This window comes from Panthera onca, chromosome A2 (genome assembly GCF_046562875.1).
Source record: "Panthera onca isolate mPanOnc1 chromosome A2, mPanOnc1 haplotype 2, whole genome shotgun sequence".
Classification (NCBI taxonomy): Eukaryota; Metazoa; Chordata; class Mammalia; order Carnivora; family Felidae; genus Panthera; species Panthera onca.
In genome coordinates, this window is record NC_138340.1 from 62,104,906 (window position 1) to 62,126,628 (window position 21,723).

At 62.9% G+C, this 21,723-nt stretch overlaps 1 protein-coding gene across 1 annotated transcript in view; it reads left to right on the forward strand.

Annotated features, from left to right (window-relative positions):
* Positions 1-1,732: 1,732 nt before the first annotated feature.
* The window catches only part of ADCY1 (adenylate cyclase 1), a 113,177-nt gene continuing 93,186 nt past the window's right edge, over positions 1,733-21,723 (forward strand). The window contains exons 1-2 of the mRNA XM_060632062.3: positions 1,733-2,466; positions 16,854-17,003. Of these exons, the coding sequence (XP_060488045.1) occupies positions 1,816-2,466; positions 16,854-17,003 (801 nt within the window). The 5' untranslated portion in view covers positions 1,733-1,815. The remainder of the gene's footprint in view (positions 2,467-16,853; positions 17,004-21,723) is intronic.

Here is a 21,723-nt window from a genome sequence, read left to right on the forward strand (position 1 = left end):
AGAGCGGGCTCTTGGAAAGAGGTGGGTGCCAACATCATCTTGTGGGTGTGTTGGTGAGGGAGGGGGCTCTGTTGGCTTGTGAACTTGGCCCCAGGACACTTCATGCCTTCATTCTCGGGTGGCTTGCCCAACTTTTGGACATTATTCAGCTTTCCTTTCCTGATCATTAGGACATAAAACTACACCATACATTTAACAAGAGAGTGTACTCTTGATAGGTGATGCCTGAAAGATCACGCAGACTGTGCTACTGCTGGGGACAGGTGGGGACAAGATGAGGAAGATGGGCACTTTGCCAGGCCAGCCAGGAACAGGGGTAGGCAGGTGACTTCCAGATTCCCCTTGCCCCGGGGGCTGCCAGGTCCAAGAGGGGACAAGGACAAGTGACCAGGTGATCAGATAGAGCACAGGGTCCTAGGGGGATTGGGGACACACACAGGGAAGCAGTACAGGGGTGGGGGAGTCAGGAGGGCTTCACAGAGGAGGCGCCCTGCGTGGGGAGGCCTGTCCAGGAGGAGGGGTGGGGTGGCCACCGAGTATGTGACTACCTGCTGATGCCAGCTGTCGAGAATGCAATGGTGTGAGCTCCTGACCAGGCAGACCCTGAGGTGCCATCTCTACAATGATCAGAGCTGACGTGTGACTGCTTTGTGCAATTAACAAAAATGGCAACTTCGTATGGCCCCATGTTCTAGATCTTGAGCCCATACAAAAACACACTGCCAGGCCAGTGGCTCTCACCCCAGGACCGACTGAAATCCCTGTAGTGCCTCTAACACAGACCCGTGCCTGGGCCACACCAACCGCATCCTGGGGTCTGGAAGTCACCTGGGAAGGACCCCTGCAGAGGGCTAGCCTCCTGGGCTCTGTGATTTCTGGGGCCCCCAGTTCCTGGTCCTCGCATAGGGAGGGGTGGATGAGAAGCAGCAGGGCATAACGCAGGGGTCAGGGGTTTTGCCGACAGCCTTTACTTCTCCGCAAGCCTCCTGAAGCCAGCTGCTTTCCCCATCCTGGGGTGTGAGGGCGGACGGAGGCACCCGCCCTGGGGCGAGTGTGAGCACCAAGCCCCTTCCCTTGGACCGAGTGAGCAGAAGCCGTGGCACGGGAGTCGTTGGGTGGGACCCACGGTCGCGTTTCTCCTGCTGGGAGAATGCGTGCCGCCATCACGTCTGTTTGCAGCGTCCCCCCTACGGGACGCCGTTTCCCACCCCACCCCTGCACCTACAGCTTCATCGCCTGCCGGGACTCTGGCCTGGCTCGCGGGGCAGCCAGGAGGCCACGGCCGCGGCTACCAGGGCTCGCAGCCCCCGCCCCGGACGGGACGCGCGTCCAGCGCGCCGCGCGAGGGTCCCGCGAGGGGGCGTCGCAGGCCCCGGGGCGCCCCCAGGGCGCCTCTAGAGCGGAGGGGCCTGCTTCTCCCGGGACTCACACAGTGGGCGGGGAGACGCCCCCAACCCCGGCTCCCCCCAACTCCCCCCTTCTACCCCCCACCCCCGGGGCTCAGCGCGCGACGCTAGCATTCTCCACGCCCCAAGACACGGCCCAGCGGGGTAAACTGAGGCTCGGCGCGCAGCGGGGCGCCCAGGTCACGCGGCCCCCCGGCTCAGCGCTCGGCCGGGCTGTCGCAGCGCGGCCGCCGGAGCGCCGCGGCCCGGGGCGGGCGGCGCAGTGCGCAGGCGCGGCGGCGGCCGGGGACGCGCTCCGGGCGCGCGCGCGCGCGGGGCAGCCGGCGCCCCGAGTCGGCCCGCCGCGCCCCGCGCCTCCCGCCCGCGCCCGCCCGCCCCGGCGCCCCGGCCGCCGCCGCATGGCGCTGAGATGGCGGGGGCGCCGCGCGGCCGAGGCGGAGGCGGCGGCGGAGGCGGAGGCGGCGCGGGCGAGCCCGGGGGCGCGGAGCGGGCGGCCCGGCCGGGCGGCCGGCGCGGGCTGCGGGCGTGCGACGAGGAGTTCGCGTGCCCCGAGCTGGAGGCGCTGTTCCGCGGCTACACGCTGCGGCTGGAGCAGGCGGCTACGCTGAAGGCGCTGGCGGTGCTCAGCGGGCTGGCGGGCGCGCTGGCGCTGGCCGAGCTGCTGGGCGCGCCGGGGCCCGCGGTCGGCCTGGCCCGGGGCTCGCACCCCGCGCACTGCGTGCTCTTCCTGGCGTTGCTCGTGGTCACCAACGTGCGCTCGCTGCAGGTGCCCCAGCTGCAGCAGGTCGGCCAGCTGGCGCTGCTCTTCAGCCTCACCTTCGCGCTGCTGTGCTGCCCCTTCGCGCTCGGCCGCCCCGCGGGGACCCTCGCCGGCGCCGCTTCGGGGCCGGCGACCGCCGACCAGGGCGTGTGGCAGCTCCTGCTGGTCACCTTCGTGTCCTATGCCCTGCTGCCCGTGCGCAGCCTGCTGGCCATCGGCTTCGGGCTCGTGGTGGCCGCCTCGCACTTGGTGGTCACGGCCACCTTGGTACCCGCCAAGCGCCCGCGTCTCTGGAGGACGGTAAGTGCCGCCGCGCGCCCTTGGTCCGGTCTGGGGCACACCTGCCCGGGAGGGATTGGGGACACTGGAAGCCCGGTGCGCATCAACTGACTGGGAAGGTGGGGAAACTGACACCCCGAGTGTGTGTGTGTGTGTGTGTGGGGGGGGGCGTTCAAGGTCACTCAGCGAGCTGAGGACGCAGTGGGGGGCTGCGAGGGCCCGCCTCTTTTCCGAGTTACCGTCCACAAAGCGCCCCTGGGTGTGGGGCGTGGAGACGCGAGCGTGGAGAGGGCAAGGATTGGCCCAAGGTCAGGCAGCTGGGGAGCGGCCAAGCAGGGCCAGATCCCGGTTTGCCGCTCTTTGGCGGCACACATCCCGCAGGAGGGACCGAAAGTGGGCGCGCGATCGGCTCCGGGGCGGGCAGGGCTCCTGCTGGCTGTGCGCACAGCTCTGGGCGCCTCTCCAGCGCGCCTGGACCGCGTGCAGAGTCCCCCTCCCGGCCTGCAGCACCCCAGGGACGTGGGGAGGGGACGAGGATTTGGGTCCTCTCCAGTCACTCTGGCACCCATTACGGACCCGTCTCTGGTCTAGAAAGATACGTCTGCCAAGGTCGAATGGGGCTTTGGTCCTTGCCGCCCCCGCGCTGCCTTGGCCTGACCCAGGTTGGCAGCGCCTGAACTTTGTCACTGCCTTCTGGGCGGACTGGTGAGACACTAGCGGGAACAAGGAGGCTGCCGCTTCCCCCCGGGCTCCTCCCTGGGCCCCAGGACCCTGGAGGCAGATGTCTTTGCTGTGTGGGGCTTTCAGAGCCTGGCAGGGGTGGGGAGGGGTGGGGGGGTGGGGGAAGTGCAGCCCAGCCCAGCCCACAGGGGCTTGGAGGGCCCCGAAGGAGGGTTTTGTTTCTGTCTCTGGCGGCGTTTTGGCAGGAGGGTGGGGGAATCCGATGAGGTGGGCGAGCCCATCCAGGGACAGAATGTGGCAGATGGAGGAGGTGGGGGCGATGGGATGAGGGGAGCTGGACAGAGCAAGCTTGGGAAGAAGGAGGAGGTGAGGGAATCAGACAGGGGAGTCTGGGGGGGGTGCCCAGGACCAGGATCCACCACCCAGGGACCGAGGGATGGGGATGCAGGGACCACCCAGGGACCGAGGGAGGTGTCCCCGACGGGGATGCAGGGGCCCACATGGTCAGAGGGGCTGTGAGTGCAATGCTGGACCTGCATTCAGGCCCAGAGAGGCCAGCACGTGGCGGGGGGTGGGGTGGTGAGGAGGAGGGAAGGGGGGAAGGGAGCTGGCAGAGAGGCTGCGGTGGGGGGGGGGGCCCAGGAAGGGGCTTGTGGAGGTGGGGAGGAGAGAGGAAGAAAGTAGGGGTGAAAGCCAGAGACAGAGGTAAGGCAGAGAAAAGGGAAGAGGGCCAGAGGGCTGCCTGCACGCAGGGAGGGGAGGGGGTTCCTTCCCACAGGGCTCTCCAGCACACCTCCCTCTGGCCTCTCGTGGGCAGCATGTGGCCCTTACTTGATGGCCTCAGGAGGTGCTCCTGAACCCCTCCCCTGCAGCCCTCCCCCCCCCCCCCTTGGCTGTCTGGCCCCCACAGCCAGGCCCCCCAGCGCGACAGCCTCCCTGCCAGCACAAGAGGGGAGGCCCAGCGGCCAGGTCAGCCCCCGGTGGTGCCGGTCCCGAGCTGACCTGGACAGGCCCAGGGCCAGGGCCACTAGGGTTCTGGGGTACCCGAGGTTCAGTCGATTCAGTGAAAAGCTGTACTATTGTCTTTTTCTGAAACAATTTTTTTTACGTAGCTTCCGCTTGTTCCTTTTAGAGAATTCAGGGAGAGGAAAGAGTCTGCAAAGTTGCCTTGGGCACAGGGAGCTCTGCCCCCAGGATGAGAGGGGCCCCTGCATCTGTGGGGGAGGGGAGCCTATCCAGGGAGCCCGGATCCTCAGGGGTTCCCGCAGCGGGGCAACGCACGCCCCCATCCATCCCAGGGCCTCAGTTTCCCCACCTGCAGGGCTGGGGCGCCGTTGGAAATCTGTTGGAACAGCTCGTATTCAGAGTCTTCTGCTTCCACTGTGTTTGGGCTCCTTCAGAATGTTCCTGTTCAAGTCTACAAACACTAGTGGTGGTGGCGATGTGGACAAACAGATGGGAGGGTGCAGAGAAACTTTGGTGAGGGCCTGGGTGTCCCCCAGGTGTGGACCAACCTGTCCTGGGGCAGCTGGGCAGCCTGGCCTGGAGGCGGGGCGGGGAAGGTGGGACCCCATGTGTCAGGCCCGTCCCCTGCTTCTTGCCGATGCTCTCCAGTGTCCCTGCTACCCTGCAGGGTGGTCGCGTGTGGATGGTCCTGTATTCCTCGGGGTCTTGTTCGGGGCAAGCGGAAGCCCTGGGGGCTGGAGGTGGAGGCCCAAAGGAGGCTGTGCAGGGGTGGGGTGACTGAGGCAGTCTGTGCCAGGCTGTTGGCTTTACTGCACATGCATGGGGTGTTCTGTGTGCTGGGGAGTGCTGCTCTGGGCACTGAGGGGTTCACGTGGGGGCTCCCAGAGCCTCTGCCCCTCCTCAGGGAGGCTCTGGGGTTTCCTGCAGCAGCCCTGTTCTGCCCTGCTGTGTGGAGCTCTGGGATGTGGCTCATGTGCTGTGGGGACCCTGTGGAACCCAGGCTGGCCCAGGCTAAGAGGACCCAGGAGGCCACGACTGCACAGTTGACATTGGGGCTGGTGCTAGACCGCCTTCCCTAGAGGGGCGCCTGCTGCTGCCCTCAGGGCAGAAAGAGTTTAGGGACATGGTTTTATCCCCACCCAGCCCAGCCCCCAGGAGGAGCCCCTTCCTTCTTTGTGCCCCTGCTCCCTGCCCACTGGTTGCATCTAAACTAAGCAATTTGTTTTTATTTAACTGAGCAATGTGTCAGAATTGAAGGCATTTTGTTCCAGAACACCTGAGGTCTGCCTGGAGACCTGGGGCCCAGGTGGGGGTATGGGGGTGGGGTGGTGAGTGGATCCTGGGGTGCTGGGAGGGGTGAGGAGGAGGGAAGGGGGAGAGGACACATGTGCCCCCTGCTCCCGGTGGTGGTACTCAGGGACTCGAGGACAGAGTGGCCGCTTGGGGACTGTGTGTGTGCACGCCAAGGTGGAGGCCTTGGGGTGGTGGCAGGGAGAGGGGTGTGCCTGGAGGAGAGAGGCTGGCTCAGGGTGCCCCCACTGGAGGGCTCTGCGTGCCTGCCAGCCCCAGCTTCCTACCCCCCACGGACCCCAAACACCCACTTCTGGGCCAGGGTGGGGTAAGATTGCTGTAGTGGGCCCACACAGGGTCCACTGTGTTGTGCACAATGGTTTTGCTCGGTCGCCTATCCTCATAAGTGAAATCTATTCAGTGCACCCCTCCCCCTCTTCTGAACCTCTGATAGGACCACAGAAACCACCATCCCCTCGTCCTGGCGAAGTGGGAGTTGGCTGGAATCCCCCTGTGTCCCTCCTCCAATTCCTCTGAGCTCTTGGGGGAACCCTAGTGCTGCTGGCAAGGGGGCGCCCAGGCCACCAGGCTGCTGATGCGCCTCGTGCCCACCACCCACACGCCGGCTCTTCCTCCTGCTGGGGGGAGTCTGTCCCTTCCTGTGCCCCGCCCCCTTCCGAGCTCCTCCCCCGCCAGTGCTCCCTCCCCCTTCCCCTTGCCCTCATTTCCCTCCCCTGCTGGTCCCTCAGCTGCCCCGGTCCCCCTGCTGCCACACCCCAAGGCCCCTCCCCTTCCCCTCCCTGGCTCTCCCCCCTCCCCACACAGCCCCCTTGTTCGGCCCCAGCACTGGCTCCCCGGCCCCTCCCTCCACAGGCCCCGCCCCTGCCGCCCTTTGGTCACAGCTGGGCCCTTACCAAGTAGGGCCCCTCCTCCAGCTGGGCACTGCCCCTGCTGGACCCCCTTGACTTGGCCTCCAACCCCTGCCCCCCCACCCCAGCCAGGCCCGGGCTGGCCCCTCTCCCCACTGGTACTTCCCTCCTCCTCCCCCAGCTTGGCTGGGCCCTGTCACCTGTTTGCTCCCCTGCTGGTGCAGCCACCTGTCTTGGCTGACCCCTTGCTGCTGGGTGGGGGCTGCAAGGGGAAGACAGGTGGGTCCTCTTGCTGCTGTGTGAAGGCGTGGGGGGGGGTAGTGGGGTTCTCTGCCTTGGTGAGGAGTGCCCCCATGACAGCCTTCTTGTCCTCAGCGGCACCCCTTTTCCATAGGCCTCTGGTGGCTGGGCGGGGCTCTGCTCTTAGCACTTTGGGCTTCCCACCACCTGCAGGCTTACAGCCCTGAGCACTCTGTGAGCTCCCGGTGGCAAGGGGTGTCTCCCCCACGCCTCCAGGTCTGCGTCCTGTGGGCATTCCCCGGGGAACACCTGATTCACAGCCTGCCTGACCCCTGGGTCCCCTCCCCACAATCCGGCGTGTCCCTCGGAGACTCACTTGTGTTGTCCTCCCCGCCGGGCCCTAACCTGAAGAAGCACCTGGGATGGCCCACACTGGGGGCAGCAGAATCTGCTGACCAGAAGCAGGGGCCTGGACGCCTACGGTACCCACCCAGCTTCAGGCCAGGGCTCTGGCCTGCTCCCTTCAGGGTGGTCCCATATGCTTTTTTTGCTGCCCCAGCATGTGCCAGGACCCTGGAACTGTGCGTGTGCTGGAGTCTGGCCCCACTGGTGGACCGGTGGAGGCGCCGGGGACAGACTGGGCACGCTCACCTTCTCTGGATAGCTCTGCGATCCATGCCTGGGTGCCAGCCCCCGGGGAGGGGAAGGGGGAGGGGGCCCACGGGAACAGGTCCTCTCTCCAGGATTTGCAGTCTGCAAGGGACCCCGGTCACCAACCGGGACTGCGGTCAGTGCTGGGGAGTTTGTGTGACCTTCGCAGGCGTATGGAGGGGACAGGGTGGAAGGAGGGCTCAGGGCAACTTCCTGAGGCCAGTGCTCCAGCCAAGATCCTGGATGGATGGCACTGCGGCTGCTGGGCTGGGCTCAGCCAGGGAGGTGGGCACGGAAGGACTCAGGTGGGTGCTGCAGGGCACGCCAGCAGTTCGGTTTCTTCAGAACACAGCACCAACGCCCTTCAAGCCTTTTTAGCTGAGGGGTCTGATCAGGTTTCTGTTTGGGGCCCCCTGGGGTGCAGTGGGGAGCAGGGGTCACATGAGTGGGCGTGGGGGCTGCTGCCTGGCCCAGACCAGAGTGGGGTTCTGTGGGGAAGTGTCTGCTTGCCACTGTCTCCACCTGCTGTGAATGCTGCCCAGCTGCCCTTTCCGGAACCCGGAGGCTCTCGGCGAAACCGTTCTCTTGTCCCCCACCCCCGACGTCTGGAGGGCCAGGGCTCAGCGCCCTGGGGGACAGGTAACTGTGCTGTGTTCCTGCTGACTCAGAGCCCAGAACCATCCTTGTTCCACTTCCCAACCCAGACGGGGTGGTGGGCTTGTGTGAGGGTGGGGTGCAGTTCCCGGCTGTGGGACCTCGGGCAGGGGACTTACCCCCGTGCCTCGGTTTCCTCCGGGTGGTTCCATGGCTCTGTAGGAGCGGATACGTCTTCAGGCACCTTTCGGTCTGCTGGTTGTGGCCCAGTGTTCAGTGGGATGAGAGCCACCTCTGGTCCCCACCAGCTGCTGGTGGCCTGGGACCTGCGCGTTTTCTCCGGCTCTGTGAATCCGCGTCTGGTCTTGGCCGAATGTTGGAAGAGACGCCCCGGATGCTGGCGGCAGGCCATCTGTCCAGACGGAGTGTCCTCGGGGCGTGTCCCACCACTTCCTGTCGGTTGTGGTTGGGGGAGGGGGGTGGCCCTGTGGCCTGGGTGACGACCCCTGCTGCAGGCACCTGGGTTTGCACCGAGGGGCTGAGCAGGCCGGCAGAAGGGACCTTGCACACCTGGTGGTGCTGGTCATGTGCAGCCCCAGGTCTGGCACACGTGCACACACTCGTACATGTGCACACACTCACACATATGCACACGTACACACCCACACACACGCGCCCACCCTCAGTACACACCCACACGTGCACAAACTCACAGTACACACGTGCACACACACACTTACCAAGTGCACATACACTCAGACATGCATGTGCCATGCACGTCCTCACACTTGTCCATGTTCACACACACAAAGACACCCACCTGCACACACATGGGCACACGCTTGGAGGCGCTCGCAGGGCATACTTATATTAATTAGTAGTACCGAGTTCTGTCCTGAAGGACACGGGGCCCAGGGCCCTCTGGCTCCATGACCTCGGGTGACCTCACGGGGTGACTGCCCATGAAGTGAGCCCACTTGGGCTTTGCCTGGGTGGGGGGTCAGGTGAGAGGTTCGAGCGTGGGCACGAGTGACCAGGGGCGGGATGCCTGTGTCCCCTCCCCTCTGTGTGCTCTGTGAGTGCAGTCCAGGCAGGGCCAAGCCATGCTTCTGGGGCTCACGTCCTGTGCTCCCCCATGCGTGGGGCGAGGGGTGGGCCCGTGTCTGCATCCTCCCTGGATCCTTCTCTGTTCCCAGGACCCTGGACCTGATTCTTCTGGATGGGGGGGGAGCAGTGACCCCGGGGCATGGGGGGGGCAGTGACCACGAGGTGGGGGGGTAGTGACCCCAGGGCATGGGGGTACAGTGACTACGAGGTGGGGGTGCAGTGACCCCGGGCTATGGGGGCAGTGACCCTGGGGTATGGGGTGTGCAGTGACTGGCTAAATTTTGAGGTGCTGTCTCAATAGGCACAGAATTATTTTTGGTTATTTTGGTGTGTGTTACTCCCCCTTCCAAAGCCCCCACCCCCCACCCCCACCGAGAATGCGGGCTCTCTGGGATGAGATACATCCAGCAGCTTCTTTCCTGTGTCACCGCCTGCCTCCTAAAGCCTGAGCGTGACCCTGGGCCGGGTACAGCCACGTGCATGCAGACTGCGCCATCTTTCTTGGGAGAAGCCTCCGGCTCACTGGGCCGCCCAGGCGTGGCCTGCCTCACTGCGGGCAGTTCTGTCTGGGCTGGATAGTGCTCACCTGTGCAGGTGTTGTCCCAGAGGGCCTGCCGGATGGCTGTGGCCGTCTCTTTCCTGTGGGAGCTGTCTCCGTGGGCCCACTATGAGCGCCCCTGGCCCGGCCCAGGCCTCTTTGGAGGCGACCCCAGGATGGGTGGGGTCTCCGCTCAGCGTGGCCGGTGATGCCTCCTCTCCCCTCCACTCGTGGCCTTCATCCCAGGGGGGCTCACGGTGACCTGAGCCCACCTCCCTCCTCATTTCTGCACAGTAGGTGCTAATCCACGTGGCCACCATTTCTGGCGCACCTGCGGCCACGAGCTCAGATAGTTCCCGGGGAGAGTTAAAAATCCTGAATCCCGGGAAAATCTCCAGACTGGTGGGTTTGTGTCATCAGATGGGCTGGACATGTGAGAAAGACATGGGAAAGACTGTGGGAAGACGTGGGGACTTCTGGTCCCAGTGGTTGCCGTGGAGGGGGGAGCCCTGGGGCTCCCCAGGCAGGTGCCCCTACCCAGTCTTCCCCAAGTGTGCCTTCTCTCCAAAGATCCTGTCTCCAGAAACCTGTTTGAGGGCTCCCCTGCGCAGGGCGGGGATGGTGGTCTTCTGGCTGGATGAATGGCCCCGCAGGGCATCTGGATGTGCAGTGTGGGCACCAGCTTTGTTGGTGAGGATGCCTCTGAGATACCCTGACTGTGGTTGGTTAGAGCCCTCCTGCCGGGACAGAGCTGCAGTGTAGACATGGGGAGGGGGCTTCCCAGGAGGAAAGGGGAGCCGGGCTGGGGGACCGGCTGCCCTCAGCTGCTGGCTACACGTGGGAGGGGGCCCAGCCCCCTGGCAGATGAGGACAGAGGACTGCTTGGTCACCTTGACAGATGACACCGCAGTGGACTCCTTGTTCACGTTTGGGGTCTCTCCCCGAAGGTGGGAGGAAGGAATCGAAGAGGACGGGAAGATCTCAGAAGGGCGGTCCCTGTTTTCTTGCAATTTTTATTTTAAGGGCTGGGGTCACCTTGCGCTTCCTCTAGCAGGTGGGTGCTGGCCGCCTGCATGAGCCTCTCCAGAGGCCTCCGGTTGACTCTAATGGTCCAAGCGCCCCTCAGAGCCCGGTGTTCCCGGCTCCCTCCTGCAGCACTGACTCTTTCCCGACCTTGTGTCCGGCCAGAGGCCAGGGTCTCTGCCGCTGTCTGGATCTCACATCCAAGTCCGTCTGTCTCAACAGTCTGCTCACACCCCTCTTGCAGCCCTGCATTGTGTGCACTTCCTGACTCCCCAGGATTTGTCACTGGGTCCTTATCCCGAGTCCCCTTGTCCTGAGGCCATCTATCTGCTCTCAACAAGCCCAGCAGCACTGAAGCCACGGGACCCCCAAGGCCCATCCATCCAGCCCCCCCCCGCCCCCCCCCGCCCAGGATCTGGGGATGGCTCAGTGGGAGCTGGAGTTCATGCCTGTTTGGAACGTGACAGTCACTCCTGGCCGTGTGTCAGCCTCTGTGCACCGTGTCCTTCCTGGTAACTGTGGGCAGTGGCAGGCTTCGCCTCGGGGCTCTGTAAACTCTAGGAGCAGTGCCTGCCTGGCCCTCTGCACTCCGGAGTCACCTCGGGGTCTGCTGTCTCCAGGTGGTCTCCAGATGCTTCCCACCCACTCAGGGCCCGCACAGCTCGGGTCCCTGTTTGGCCTCCACGTTCCTCTTACCTTTGGCCTTCAAGGTGTGGCCCACCCTCAGCAGTGGCCTGTGGTTTTTAAAGGGTCGTCTTGGGTTAGGTTATTTATCTCGAAATTTTTCAGTGATCGTGAAATTCAAGATGATCCTTTGGTCAGCACAGCCCGCATCACTCTGGTGCATGCATGCAGCTAACGGTTTATGTAACAAATACGTGTGCAGATGGGGAGTGTACCCTAGGTGGGGGCAGGGGGCCATGTCCTGTAGGTAACAGGGCTGGCCCGCAGGGGAGGCACCTGTCCCCGAGCTGTGGTGTTAGTGGCACGGGGAGATTTGGGAGCAGGCTGGAGGGGCCCAGGCTGCCGGGTCAAGGCCTGGCTCTGAGATGCGCTCAGAGAGGCCAGAGGCGGTGGCCAGGGAGGCCTAGTGGGGACGACAGGCGATGAAACGCAGGCCAGCGCACAGAATTCCTCATGTGTGGCAGCTGCTCACTTGACAAGGGCCAGAGAAGGTGGCCCTGCCAAGGGCGTGTGATCCCAGCTCGGGGCTGTGGGGGGGAGGCTGCGCTCGGCGAGCCCTTCTGTGTGCTCCCCAGTGACGGTGGATGTTCTGCTTTGCAAACTGGCTGTGGGGACACGAGGGGTGTGGTCAGCACCTGCACCAAGAGAATGACAGTGAGGCAAATGCTGGGAGAGGTCCCAGTCGTGGGAGACGCCGTCCGTTGTGGTGTCCTGTGTTTTCACTGCGCCCCTGACTGGCAGAGCAGATGCCTGGGGAGCCCCCTCCCGAGCCTCCCGGGGAGGGGACATAGACACAAGGTGGTCTCATGCTTTTTGATAGCTGCCTTCCTACCTTTGCCCTCCGGGTGGTGGCCCTTAACCTCCTGGCTAGATCTGGGGCTCTGTGGTCACTGCAGGAACCGGTCTCATCTCCACGTGCCAGACCCAGTTCTGTCCATTTTTAATCCACCTCCGGCTCCACTCAGAGCCTGTCTCCTCCAGTTGGTCACGGCCGGGGGGAAGGGGCCTGCCTGCCGCAGTGGACAGCTCCACCCCTCCCTGCAGGCGCCCCCTCGAGGGTCCGCAGGTGCCTCTGTGGCGTGGGGGTTCGCTGCTCGCCTGGGGGCTGTGTGCACCTGTCTCCAGGTGATCCGTCCCTTTCCCTGAAGCGCCTGTCTCACTGGCTGTCTGCTGGGGTCCATGGGGCGGGTCTGCTTTGACCCACCGCCGCCTCCCCGGGAACACAGGAGGGGCCCTGGGCAGCTTTCCCTGCTGCTCTGGCCACTGGCGCGCTGCAGTCTCCGCCGGCAGCCTTGTGCCCCGCTGATGACCCAAGGCTGTGTCTCTTTGTTAACATCAGCATCTGCGGAGCTGACGGGGCGGGAACAGGACTTCTTGCTGAGGCAGCGAGCCGGGTGGTCCTGTGGTTCCTGTGCTCTGCGGTCAGGTGGGATCAGGACCTGCGATACGTCTGAGATGCTGTGCCCTGCCTTTTCTGCAGCGAGTGTTGCCATGGTGGATGGCTCCGGGAGGTTTGCTTGTTCGCGATGATGCTGGCTCCCTGACCGGAGACTGCTTCTCCGTGACCCACGTGCATTACCGGCACCGGCGGGACTGAGGGCTCTGCACCACTGTCACTCTGCAGTAATTCCCGTGTCACCTTGGACAGACCATTGGCCTCAGCTCCTGTCTGAGAAAATGTGTGTGACGGGGCTGGTGTGAAGCAGGGTGGGCCACGTGTGCCCCTGAGCTGAGCTCACACACACATTTTCACCTCCCAGAAGTGCTTCGATGTAGGTGTTTGATTGTCACCCCTGTTGGCTCATGAGGTCCCCGGGGTTCCTGGAGCCACTTGGCCTGTCTAAGGCAAGGAGACCCTGCCAGCCCAGCCTGGAGTGGGCACAGGTCCAAAGCCCAGCTCATGTTGTGTTTGAGAGGATGGTTGGATGGTTGGATGGATGGATGATGGACGGATGGTTGTTTGTATGGTTAGATGGGTGGATGGATGGATGAGTGGATGGATGGGTAGATGGATGGGTGCATGGGGCAGGTGTGCTGAGGCCGGTGCATGGGGCGGGTGTGCCGAGGCTAGAGGTGCAAGACTGCAGGGAGAGCTCTGCCCTCTCCCGCCCGGGGCTGGCACGTGCTCGGTGCTGGCATGTCTGGGGAGCCCATGTCTGGGCGAAGAGGGGTCTCTGGGCCCAGTCCCCTGTGGTACCAGGGGCTCCGGAGGTATGGGCTGGGGGCCTTACTCACTGAGCCCCCTCCCCCAGACCCAGCTGGAGGAGCACTAGAGGAACGGAGGCAGGAGCACCGCACAGGCACGAGGGACAAGGAGGAGCCCAGCGCTCCCGTGGGCAGCATCCCAGGGCGTGACCCAGTGACCTGGGTCGGGTCAGGGTTAAGGAGCCGTGGGGGCAGCAGCCGTAACATGCCTGTGGCGCCATGAGGCAGGCGCCTGCCTGTCTGGAGGCCCTGAGCGCCTAGGAGTGAGCAGCTGGAACCCGGGGGCTTGGGGGCTGGCTTCCCTCAGAGCAGGGAGGGGGTGAGTGGGGACTGAGGGCTCTGACCACTGCAGGCTGGCCCTTCGGGGAGGCCTCAAACCCAGAGAGTGGCCGGGAGGGGTGGCCAAGAGGGGTAGCCGCATTGGAGCCCCCTCACTGGCCAGCCTGCAGCTCTAGGGGTGCTTGGTCTGGACCCCGACATGCCCTTCCCCGAGCTTGGGTCCTTATCAGCCCGTTTGGGCCACACCTGCCAGCAGGTGACCTTGTCACTGATGCTGATTAGGGGGCCAGCGTGGCCTGTTGTGTCACCTGCCACGGGACCCTGATCCCCGGGGGTGGGAGTGAGTGAGGGACGCAAGAGAGGCAGGTGGGCAGGTGCGGGGTGGGGGGGCATGGAGGCCTCTGGCCATGTGGGTGTGGATTCCCCCTACCCCAAGATCTCTGCCCCCACCTCACCCTGCCTGCCGGACACTGACTCCTTCTCCATGTGAGGGGTTTCAGCAGTGTGGACAGGGCGGGCAGGCACTCAGTGACCGGCCTGTGGGGCCTCAGTTTCCCTGGGGGGGGGGCTTCCTGACTGGAGGGAAGGTGTGACAAAGGTGTGTGGAGAGAGGTGGCCCTGCATGCCCCCACTCTGCTGCCCACCTCTCCCTTAACCAGACGGTCTGCCCCTCAGTCCGTGTTCCGCCCCTGCCCCAGCCTCACTGGGGGGACAGCACATTTTCTGAGTCCTGCTCTGGGCCCAGCTGATGCCTTACTTTCTGGAAAAGCTGTCTGCCACCTGCGAATGTGGCTTGCTTCCTGGCCCTACTGCCGGGCTGTCTGTGGGTGCTGGCCCCTCACGAGGGCCTGGTCCTCTGCCTGTGTGCCTGCTGGGGAGAGCGGTGGCTCGGGGCTCCGGCGTGGACGCTGTGGGCAGCCAGGACGGGAGAGCATCCGGCGTGCCTCCAGGACGTGAAGCCCAGGCCGGGAGGGGCACTAGAAGCCAGACGGACCATGTGTTGCCCAGGAAGAGACGCGTGCTTCGTGCAGTGATGTGTGCTTGTTTGAAGTTTGGAAGGGTGCCCAGGACCTTACTTGTGGGCAACACGCTCAGAACGCGTTTAAATACTGATCCTGCAAAACCGCCCTTGGTGGTTTCATATGTGCCGGGCTTCTGTCGCCTCCAACAAGGGGTTCCACAAACAGATCACAGGAGCTGATCCCAAATAGAGCAGATGGTCTGAGAGCGCAGAGGACACTGCCCTGGTCACTGGGACATGGCACAGGCCCCCCAGGAGGGCCACATAAGCCCCCTCCCCTCCGTGCCTGGTGAGAGGCTGGTTCAGCATCACAGAAGCATTTCCTTCCAGCCCTGCACCTGCTTTAGGCAAGGAGTACTCCAGCTACAGAGGGGCATTGTTTTAGGGGGACAGAGATGACCAGGGTCACACGAGGATGACCCAGTCACATGGAGAATGGTCAGGTTGCAGGGAGACAGATGACAGGGAGGTGAGCAGGTGTTACAGAGATGAGTGGGTCACATGGAGGTGAACGGGTCATATGGAGGTGGGCAGGTCACATGGAGGTGAATAGGGACACACAGAGGTAACAAGGTCACCGTGGGCACCGTGGTCATAGGACTTAGGCGGCTCCCTGGACCTGAGGGAGGGTGTGGTGTGTGGGAGGTGCTGTCCCCGGGGGTACGTTCCCGAGTGTGTTGAGACGGGAGCTCCAACAGGTGTACGTGAACCTGGGCCACCAGGTGTGCTGGTGAGCTCACCCTGGTTTCGGGCAATGATGGTCATGTGCCAGGCCCTGGGGATTCGTGTTCCTGGCTTTCTCCTGTTCCTGTCACCTCCTCGAACAGCTCTGCTGTCTGTGACCCCGGCCCTGTGTATCCCTCCTGAGGAACATGTCACACTCTCCTGGGCTTGGACACAGGAGGTGCCATGTGCTCTCCGTGGGCCCCAGTCTGTCCCTGCGTGGCCTGTGTGGTCTCTGCTCTGCACCCCAGCCCCCTGCCCCAGCTCCGGCCCCATCCAGTGCTGCGGGCTCTCCATGCACGCGGCTCTTGGTCTGCCCTCCCGCTTGTCCCTGGCGGGGCTGTCTGACCAGAGACTGCTGCTAGACTGCCTCTGTGTTTCTTTCATCCCGTACAGTTGTGTGCGGGTCACAGTGCTGGGTGGGGGGCATTTCTGGTTGGTGTAGGAGTAGCAGTGACCCTCAGAACCTGAGGGAAATGCCCACGTTGAATCAGACACAGAAACCCAACCTCTCTGCAGAGACTGAGGACAGCGGCTTTGTGTGATGCTCAGACACACCGCAGCCCCTGGGGAGGTGGGTGGGTGTCCTCTCTGTCTCTGTGAATGGCCTGGGGGCCCTGTGCCCTGTGCCCAAGAGAGGTGGGACAGACCAGCAGAAGAGGCTGAGTGGTGAAGTTCGGTCCGATCCTCCCCGGGTCTGCCACGACCTGTGGTGTGGCCATCGTGGGCTCCCTGATGGTCCATACTGGCCTTGAGTTAAGGCTGCTGAAAGCAGGACGTCCCTCAGGGCCTCCTTCCTGGTCCAGCAGGTGTGAGCCTCCGAGTGTGGGCCTTGGCCAGCACCCCAGACCGTTCCTTCTCGCCAGCCCCTTCCTTATTCCCGTCCCCGGAAGGCAGCGAGAGCTGATCACAGGACTCTGGATGCTCAGTCACCTCGGGTGATGCTTTGTGCTTATGGTGCTGTGGTCCTTTCTTCCTAGTGTTTTTGATCTGCTCTCCTCCGCTGTTTGGTCACGGAGTGGCTGCTCTCTCCTCGCGCTCATATTTCCTCGGATGGTGACCTGGGGTGACTGTCACGCCCAGCACAGCTCCGCCCAGTGGCTTGGACGCCGTCTCCTCCCCGGGCCTCATGGGGTCGTCCCTCCCTGTGTGTCCGTGTCCTGGTCTCCTCTTCTTATGAGGACACCAGTCACACGGGCTTCCGGCCCTCCCTGGTGACCTCGTTTTCACGTAATTACCTCCTGGAACATCTCACGTCCAAACGCAGGCCCGCTCTGAGGTCCTGGGGGGCAGGGCTTCCACGTGAATTTGGGGGACGCGCCTGGCATACCGTTCTGCCCCGTGACAAGCCCAGGAGGAGGGATGTGCCCGCCTTGATGGCTCGTAGTCATGTGACACCCACTTTGCGCCGTGGGTCAGGCCGACCCTGCAGCACCCTAGAGGGTGAGGTCGTCTTGCGGGCTGCTGTCGGGGGCTTTGAGCCTCCGTCGAGCTAGCGCCCCACGCGCCTAGTGCTCTGTACTGTTCTCTCCTCCAGCTTGGTGCCAACGCCCTGCTCTTCCTCAGCGTGAACATGTATGGGGTGTTTGTGCGCATCCTGGCCGAGCGCTCCCAGCGGAAAGCCTTCCTGCAAGCCCGGAACTGCATCGAAGATCGGCTGAGGCTGGAGGATGAGAACGAGAAGCAGGTCAGTGCGGTGGGGCTTTTGTCTGCAGGGACATAGCGGGCAGGGGGCGGGGGACACGGAGAGGGGACCTGGAGCGGGACATGGGGCGGGGGGCATGGGCGGGGGACCCGGAGCAGGACACGGGGTGGGGGACATGGGGTGGGGGACCCAGAGGGTGAGAGACCTGGGGCAGGGAGCCAGGGCAGGGAGGAGGCATGGAGATGGGAGCACGGGGCCAGGAGTGGGGCATGGAGTGGGGATCGTAGGGCAGGGTGAGGGAGCACAGAGTGGAGAGCATGGGGTGTGGGAGGAGGCACGGAGTGGGGAGATTGGGGTGAGAGGACTGGGCAGGGGGGACAGAGCTGGGCACATGAACGGGGCAGGGTGAGGGGGCACAGAGCGGGGAGTGCGGGCCTGGGGTGTGGGGCAGGGAGCATGGGACCGTAGGGTGGGAGTGGTTAGGGACTTCAGGCCCAGGTGGCCCTCGGCGAGTCAGAGGAGACAGGGCAGCTGCAGTGGGGGCTCCTAGACGTGGAGGTGCAGGTCTGCCACCCTATGTGGTCCCCAACCTCGGTTTCCATCAGCGAGACAAGGTGTGCCCAGGTGACGCCACAGGGCTGGGGAGTCAGGGAGGGCTGTGGAGCCGAGTGTGGGTGTGTTGCCCTGGAGGGGGCTGAGATGCTAAAAGTGCAGATGGGGGTGTTGTGTTTGCTGGGGGCGGGTTTTGGGGTGGCATTCAGCTGCAGTCAGCTTCCCGGAGCAGGGCGGAGGGAGATGAGGCAGGGCCTGGCCGGTGGGTGCAGGGATGCTGGGCCCCGACCTGCTGGCCAGCATGACCCACGGAGAGGCAGAGCCTCCAGGGCCCTGAGAGCGCCGTGCCTGTGGCCCCGCGCTAGCGGTTCGGCCGTGAGCCTGGGGGGCACCCTGCCCGGCTCCTGCCACAGCCTGGGGGGCAGTGAGGCCACCCACTCCAGTCTAAGGGGTGAGCTGGAATGGTCCCCACCACCCGGAGCCACTGTCAGCCGCGTGTCTCTGGGCTGGTCCCTCTCGGCGGTGTCTCCTGATCTGCTGCTGTCCTGGGGCCCACAGGGTGGTCTGGGAGCCTCAGGCGAGGCCCTCACCAGGGAGACCCTGGATCGTCTCGCCAGAGTGTCGGGGGCTCAGCCTCATTGTCATGGGAGTGGCCGGTGACTTGCCTGGTACACGAGAGCCCACTGTCTTGCAGATGGAAGGCGTGGAGTCCTGGCTGCGCATTTAAAACCTGCACACGTGTGTTTACTTATAGATACGTAACGCTACCTAGTGTTTACAGTGAAGGTAGGGTGTGGTTTAGAAGTAGACGATGTACGTATGTCTAGACGTGTGTGTGCGTCTGTGGATGGACTTGTCTGTTGGAGATAAGTAGCTGTGCGTATGTGCACATGTGTGTGTGTCACCTGCGTGGACACATGCATTTGTCCGTGTGCACGTGGATGTGGATGTGTGGAGCATGGGGCAAGCGTATGTGTGTATATGTGTCTGTGTGTGTACACACGTGTGTGGGTTTGTATTCGTGTGGACTGTGTGTGCATGCCTAGGTTTCTGTACACGCATGTGCATGTGTGTATTGTGGGGACATGTGTACATGTGCATGCATCCGTGTGGGTGTGTGCATGTGTGTATATGTGTGCACATAAATGTGCACACAAGTGTATAAGTGTGTACGTGTGTGTACGTGTGCAAACACATGGATGTGTATGAGTGTGTGCACACGTGTATATTTGTGTATATTTGTGTCTGCACGTGTGCGTACACATGTATATGTGGATGTGAGTATAATTGTGTATGTGTATAACTGTACATGTGTGTATGCGTGTACACATGCAGATGTGAGTATAAGTGTGCATGTGTGTATGCACATGCATGTGTGTGTGCGTGTGTTTGTGTATGCACATGGGTGTGTGCATATGTGTGTGTGGAAGTGTGCATGTGCGTGCAGGGCTGTGAGTGTCTAAGTGTGTGTGTACACATGCACGCATGCACGCACGCACATGTGTGTATGATTGTGCGTCCTCGGGGGCTGTGCCCTGAGCATTTCTCCAGGCGGGCGTTGCCCCCACCCACAGACGGTCTCTTGACCACTTCCAAGACGCTTGAGCACAGTGTTGTCGCCCCCATGGGGTCCCGGAGTGGCCCCTTCCAGGCTCCTGATGTCCTGGAAAAAGTGCCGTTTTGGGTCGTTCTGTGTGTTTCTAACCTTTGCTTTTCCTCCTGTTTTCTCTCTGTTCTCTTATATCTCCCTCTGCTTGCTCTGTGTTTGTCTATTTTCATTTCTTCCCGTCCATTTGCTGCCTTTCCCGGAGACCACCTGAGGGTCTCCTCATGCCGGTGCACCCCCGGAGGTCAGGGGGGCCATGTGCGTTGTGGTAGCGGTGGCCTCGGTGTGGGCTGCGTGTGCAGAAGACTCCCAGGCTCATGCTCCCCCGACGCCCACGGCCCCGGCCCCGGGAGTCAGCGGTCACACGCACTCCTGATGCCACGCGGCGGCTGTGTGGGCACTCACGAGGGTCCGAAGTGGCCGTGCCAGCAAGGGCGCGTGTTCTCATCCCATGGAGGAGGGAGCCCAATGGAGGCTCAGGGCTGACGTTCATTTGGCAGGGAATCTGCAGGATGGTGAATGTCACCCAGTCCCGCCAGCCCAGCGAGTGCTCTGTACTCTCCGGGTCTGGTCTTTGTGAGTGTTCTTTCCCCACGTCATTGTCGTTCTGGTGTCTGTATGATTTTATTTTCTGCATCTTCCCGTGGAGGGTTCTGCCACTGCCTTCAGGCAGCCGCTGCTTCTGCGCTACGTGTGCATGTGCACGTGTGTGACTGTCCGTTCCCAGCACAGTGAGACACTGTTTGTTGCTGTTGTTGTTTTAAAATTTTTAATGTTTGTTTATTTTTGAGAGAGAGAGAGACAGACAGAGATAGAGCGTGAGCAGGGGAGGGGCAGAGAGAGAGGGAGACACAGCATCCGAAGCAGGCTCCAGGCTCCAAGCTGTCAGCGCAGAGCCCGACGCGGGGCTTGAACTCATGGATCGCGAGATCGTGACCTGAGCTCAAGTCAGATGCTCAACGGACTGAGCCCCCAGGCGCCCCTAATACTGTTTTAAAAATGTCATTCCCCATGAGCGTCTTTGTTCACAGAGACTTGGTTCCCTCAGTTACATTGTTGGGAGGGCAGATACGACCACGTTTTTCTCCCTGGGTCTGGAGCTGTTGTGCAAATACTGTTGTGCTCTATTTTATCTTTGTAGGTTACACCCAACGGCACTTAGCAGTGGCTCTCTGGGCAGGCCCTGGCGACCTGCCAGAAATGCAGATTCCCAGGCCGGAGGTCCCTGGGTGGGAGGCCTCGGCCCCAGATTCTGGTGCGCGTCCCCGGTGTTGAGTCTGGTCCTTCACACCCCACTGTCTGTTAGGACGTGGCCCCTCCTGGCTGCTCACTGATGTGGATGCCACTTTCCTGCGTGTGCCGTTTGAATTTCTCTGTGGTGTGTGTCCCTGTGTGTGTGGACCAGCCGCTCACTGTGGAGAGGCTGACGTTCCTTCGGGAGGGGCCCCATGTCCCCAGGCGTGTTCCCCTTGCCTCACACTTCTTTGTGTAAAAATTCAGTCGTTCCTATTTTCAGACGCATCGGTCATTTCCCTTGGTGGTTTCGTCTGGTGCTTTCGGAACAGGAGGGTGAGAGAGGACAGGTTGTTTCCATGCATCCCTGGCTGTCCCAAGAGTGGGCAAGCCGGACTGTGACTGGCCATGCCTTTCCTGATGGAGCCCGTGGATCGGGTCTGTCACCCGGCAGTGGCTCCCTAGGTGGCCTTGTGACCTGTACTCAGGGTCATGGCCTTCTTCCGGCTGGCCCGGCTGGTTTTAGCTCACGAAGCCCTGTCTGTGGGACAGCAGAGGGGGAGTGCCTCTCAGCGGCTCTCACATATCTTCAGGCACTTGGGGCATCACCACTGCCTAGGGATCCCCACCTGGCAGGCCCAGGACAGCTGAGAGGTGGCCCAAAGTCCCACGGTTACAGGTGAGGGATGCCCCCACCATGTGGCCTGGGCGTGGTTTGTCTGTGTTTTCATGTTGCAACTTAATTAGTCCAACTTAATAGCAGCTTCTAGGGTGTTCTCCAGACCCTGAGCCAGTAAGACGGTGCCCTGGGTGATGTGGGAGGACGGGATATTGGCAGATGCATCCTGGTTGTGGGAGGGGGTGCTGGGGACACACCCTGATTCTGGAAAGGGGATCCCAGAGTTCTGGGCGGGGCCGCCGGGGCGTCCGGCTCTGGAACAGCCACTGGTGCAGCCTGCCTGCTGGCTTCTGTGGGAGGCAAGGTTGCTGGCGGGGGCAGGAATGGGGTCCTGGGTGGGGCGAATGGGGACGAGCAGAGGCAGAGAAATCCAGTGCGCGTGGTGGTCGAGGGGACTCGCTTATTTGTTGTGGCCTCAGCTGGGAGGACACGGGAGAAGAGGGAGGGAGCCGTGGAAGGTGTGTGACCAAGTGCGGGACTCTGACAGTGCCTGCAGGCAGGAGGCGTGGTTAGACGCACGTTTGGGGTGAAGGCAGAGGGGAGAACTGGGGGTGGGGGCGGGGCACAAGTGTGTACCCAGGAGTCCCCGGGCTGGAGGCTTCTTGACAGGAGAGGGCAGGGCCCAGAGCAGGCCTTTCACCTCCTGGGGCTGTGCCTGTAGGATGGGCCTGGCTTGTGTGAACACCTGGCCT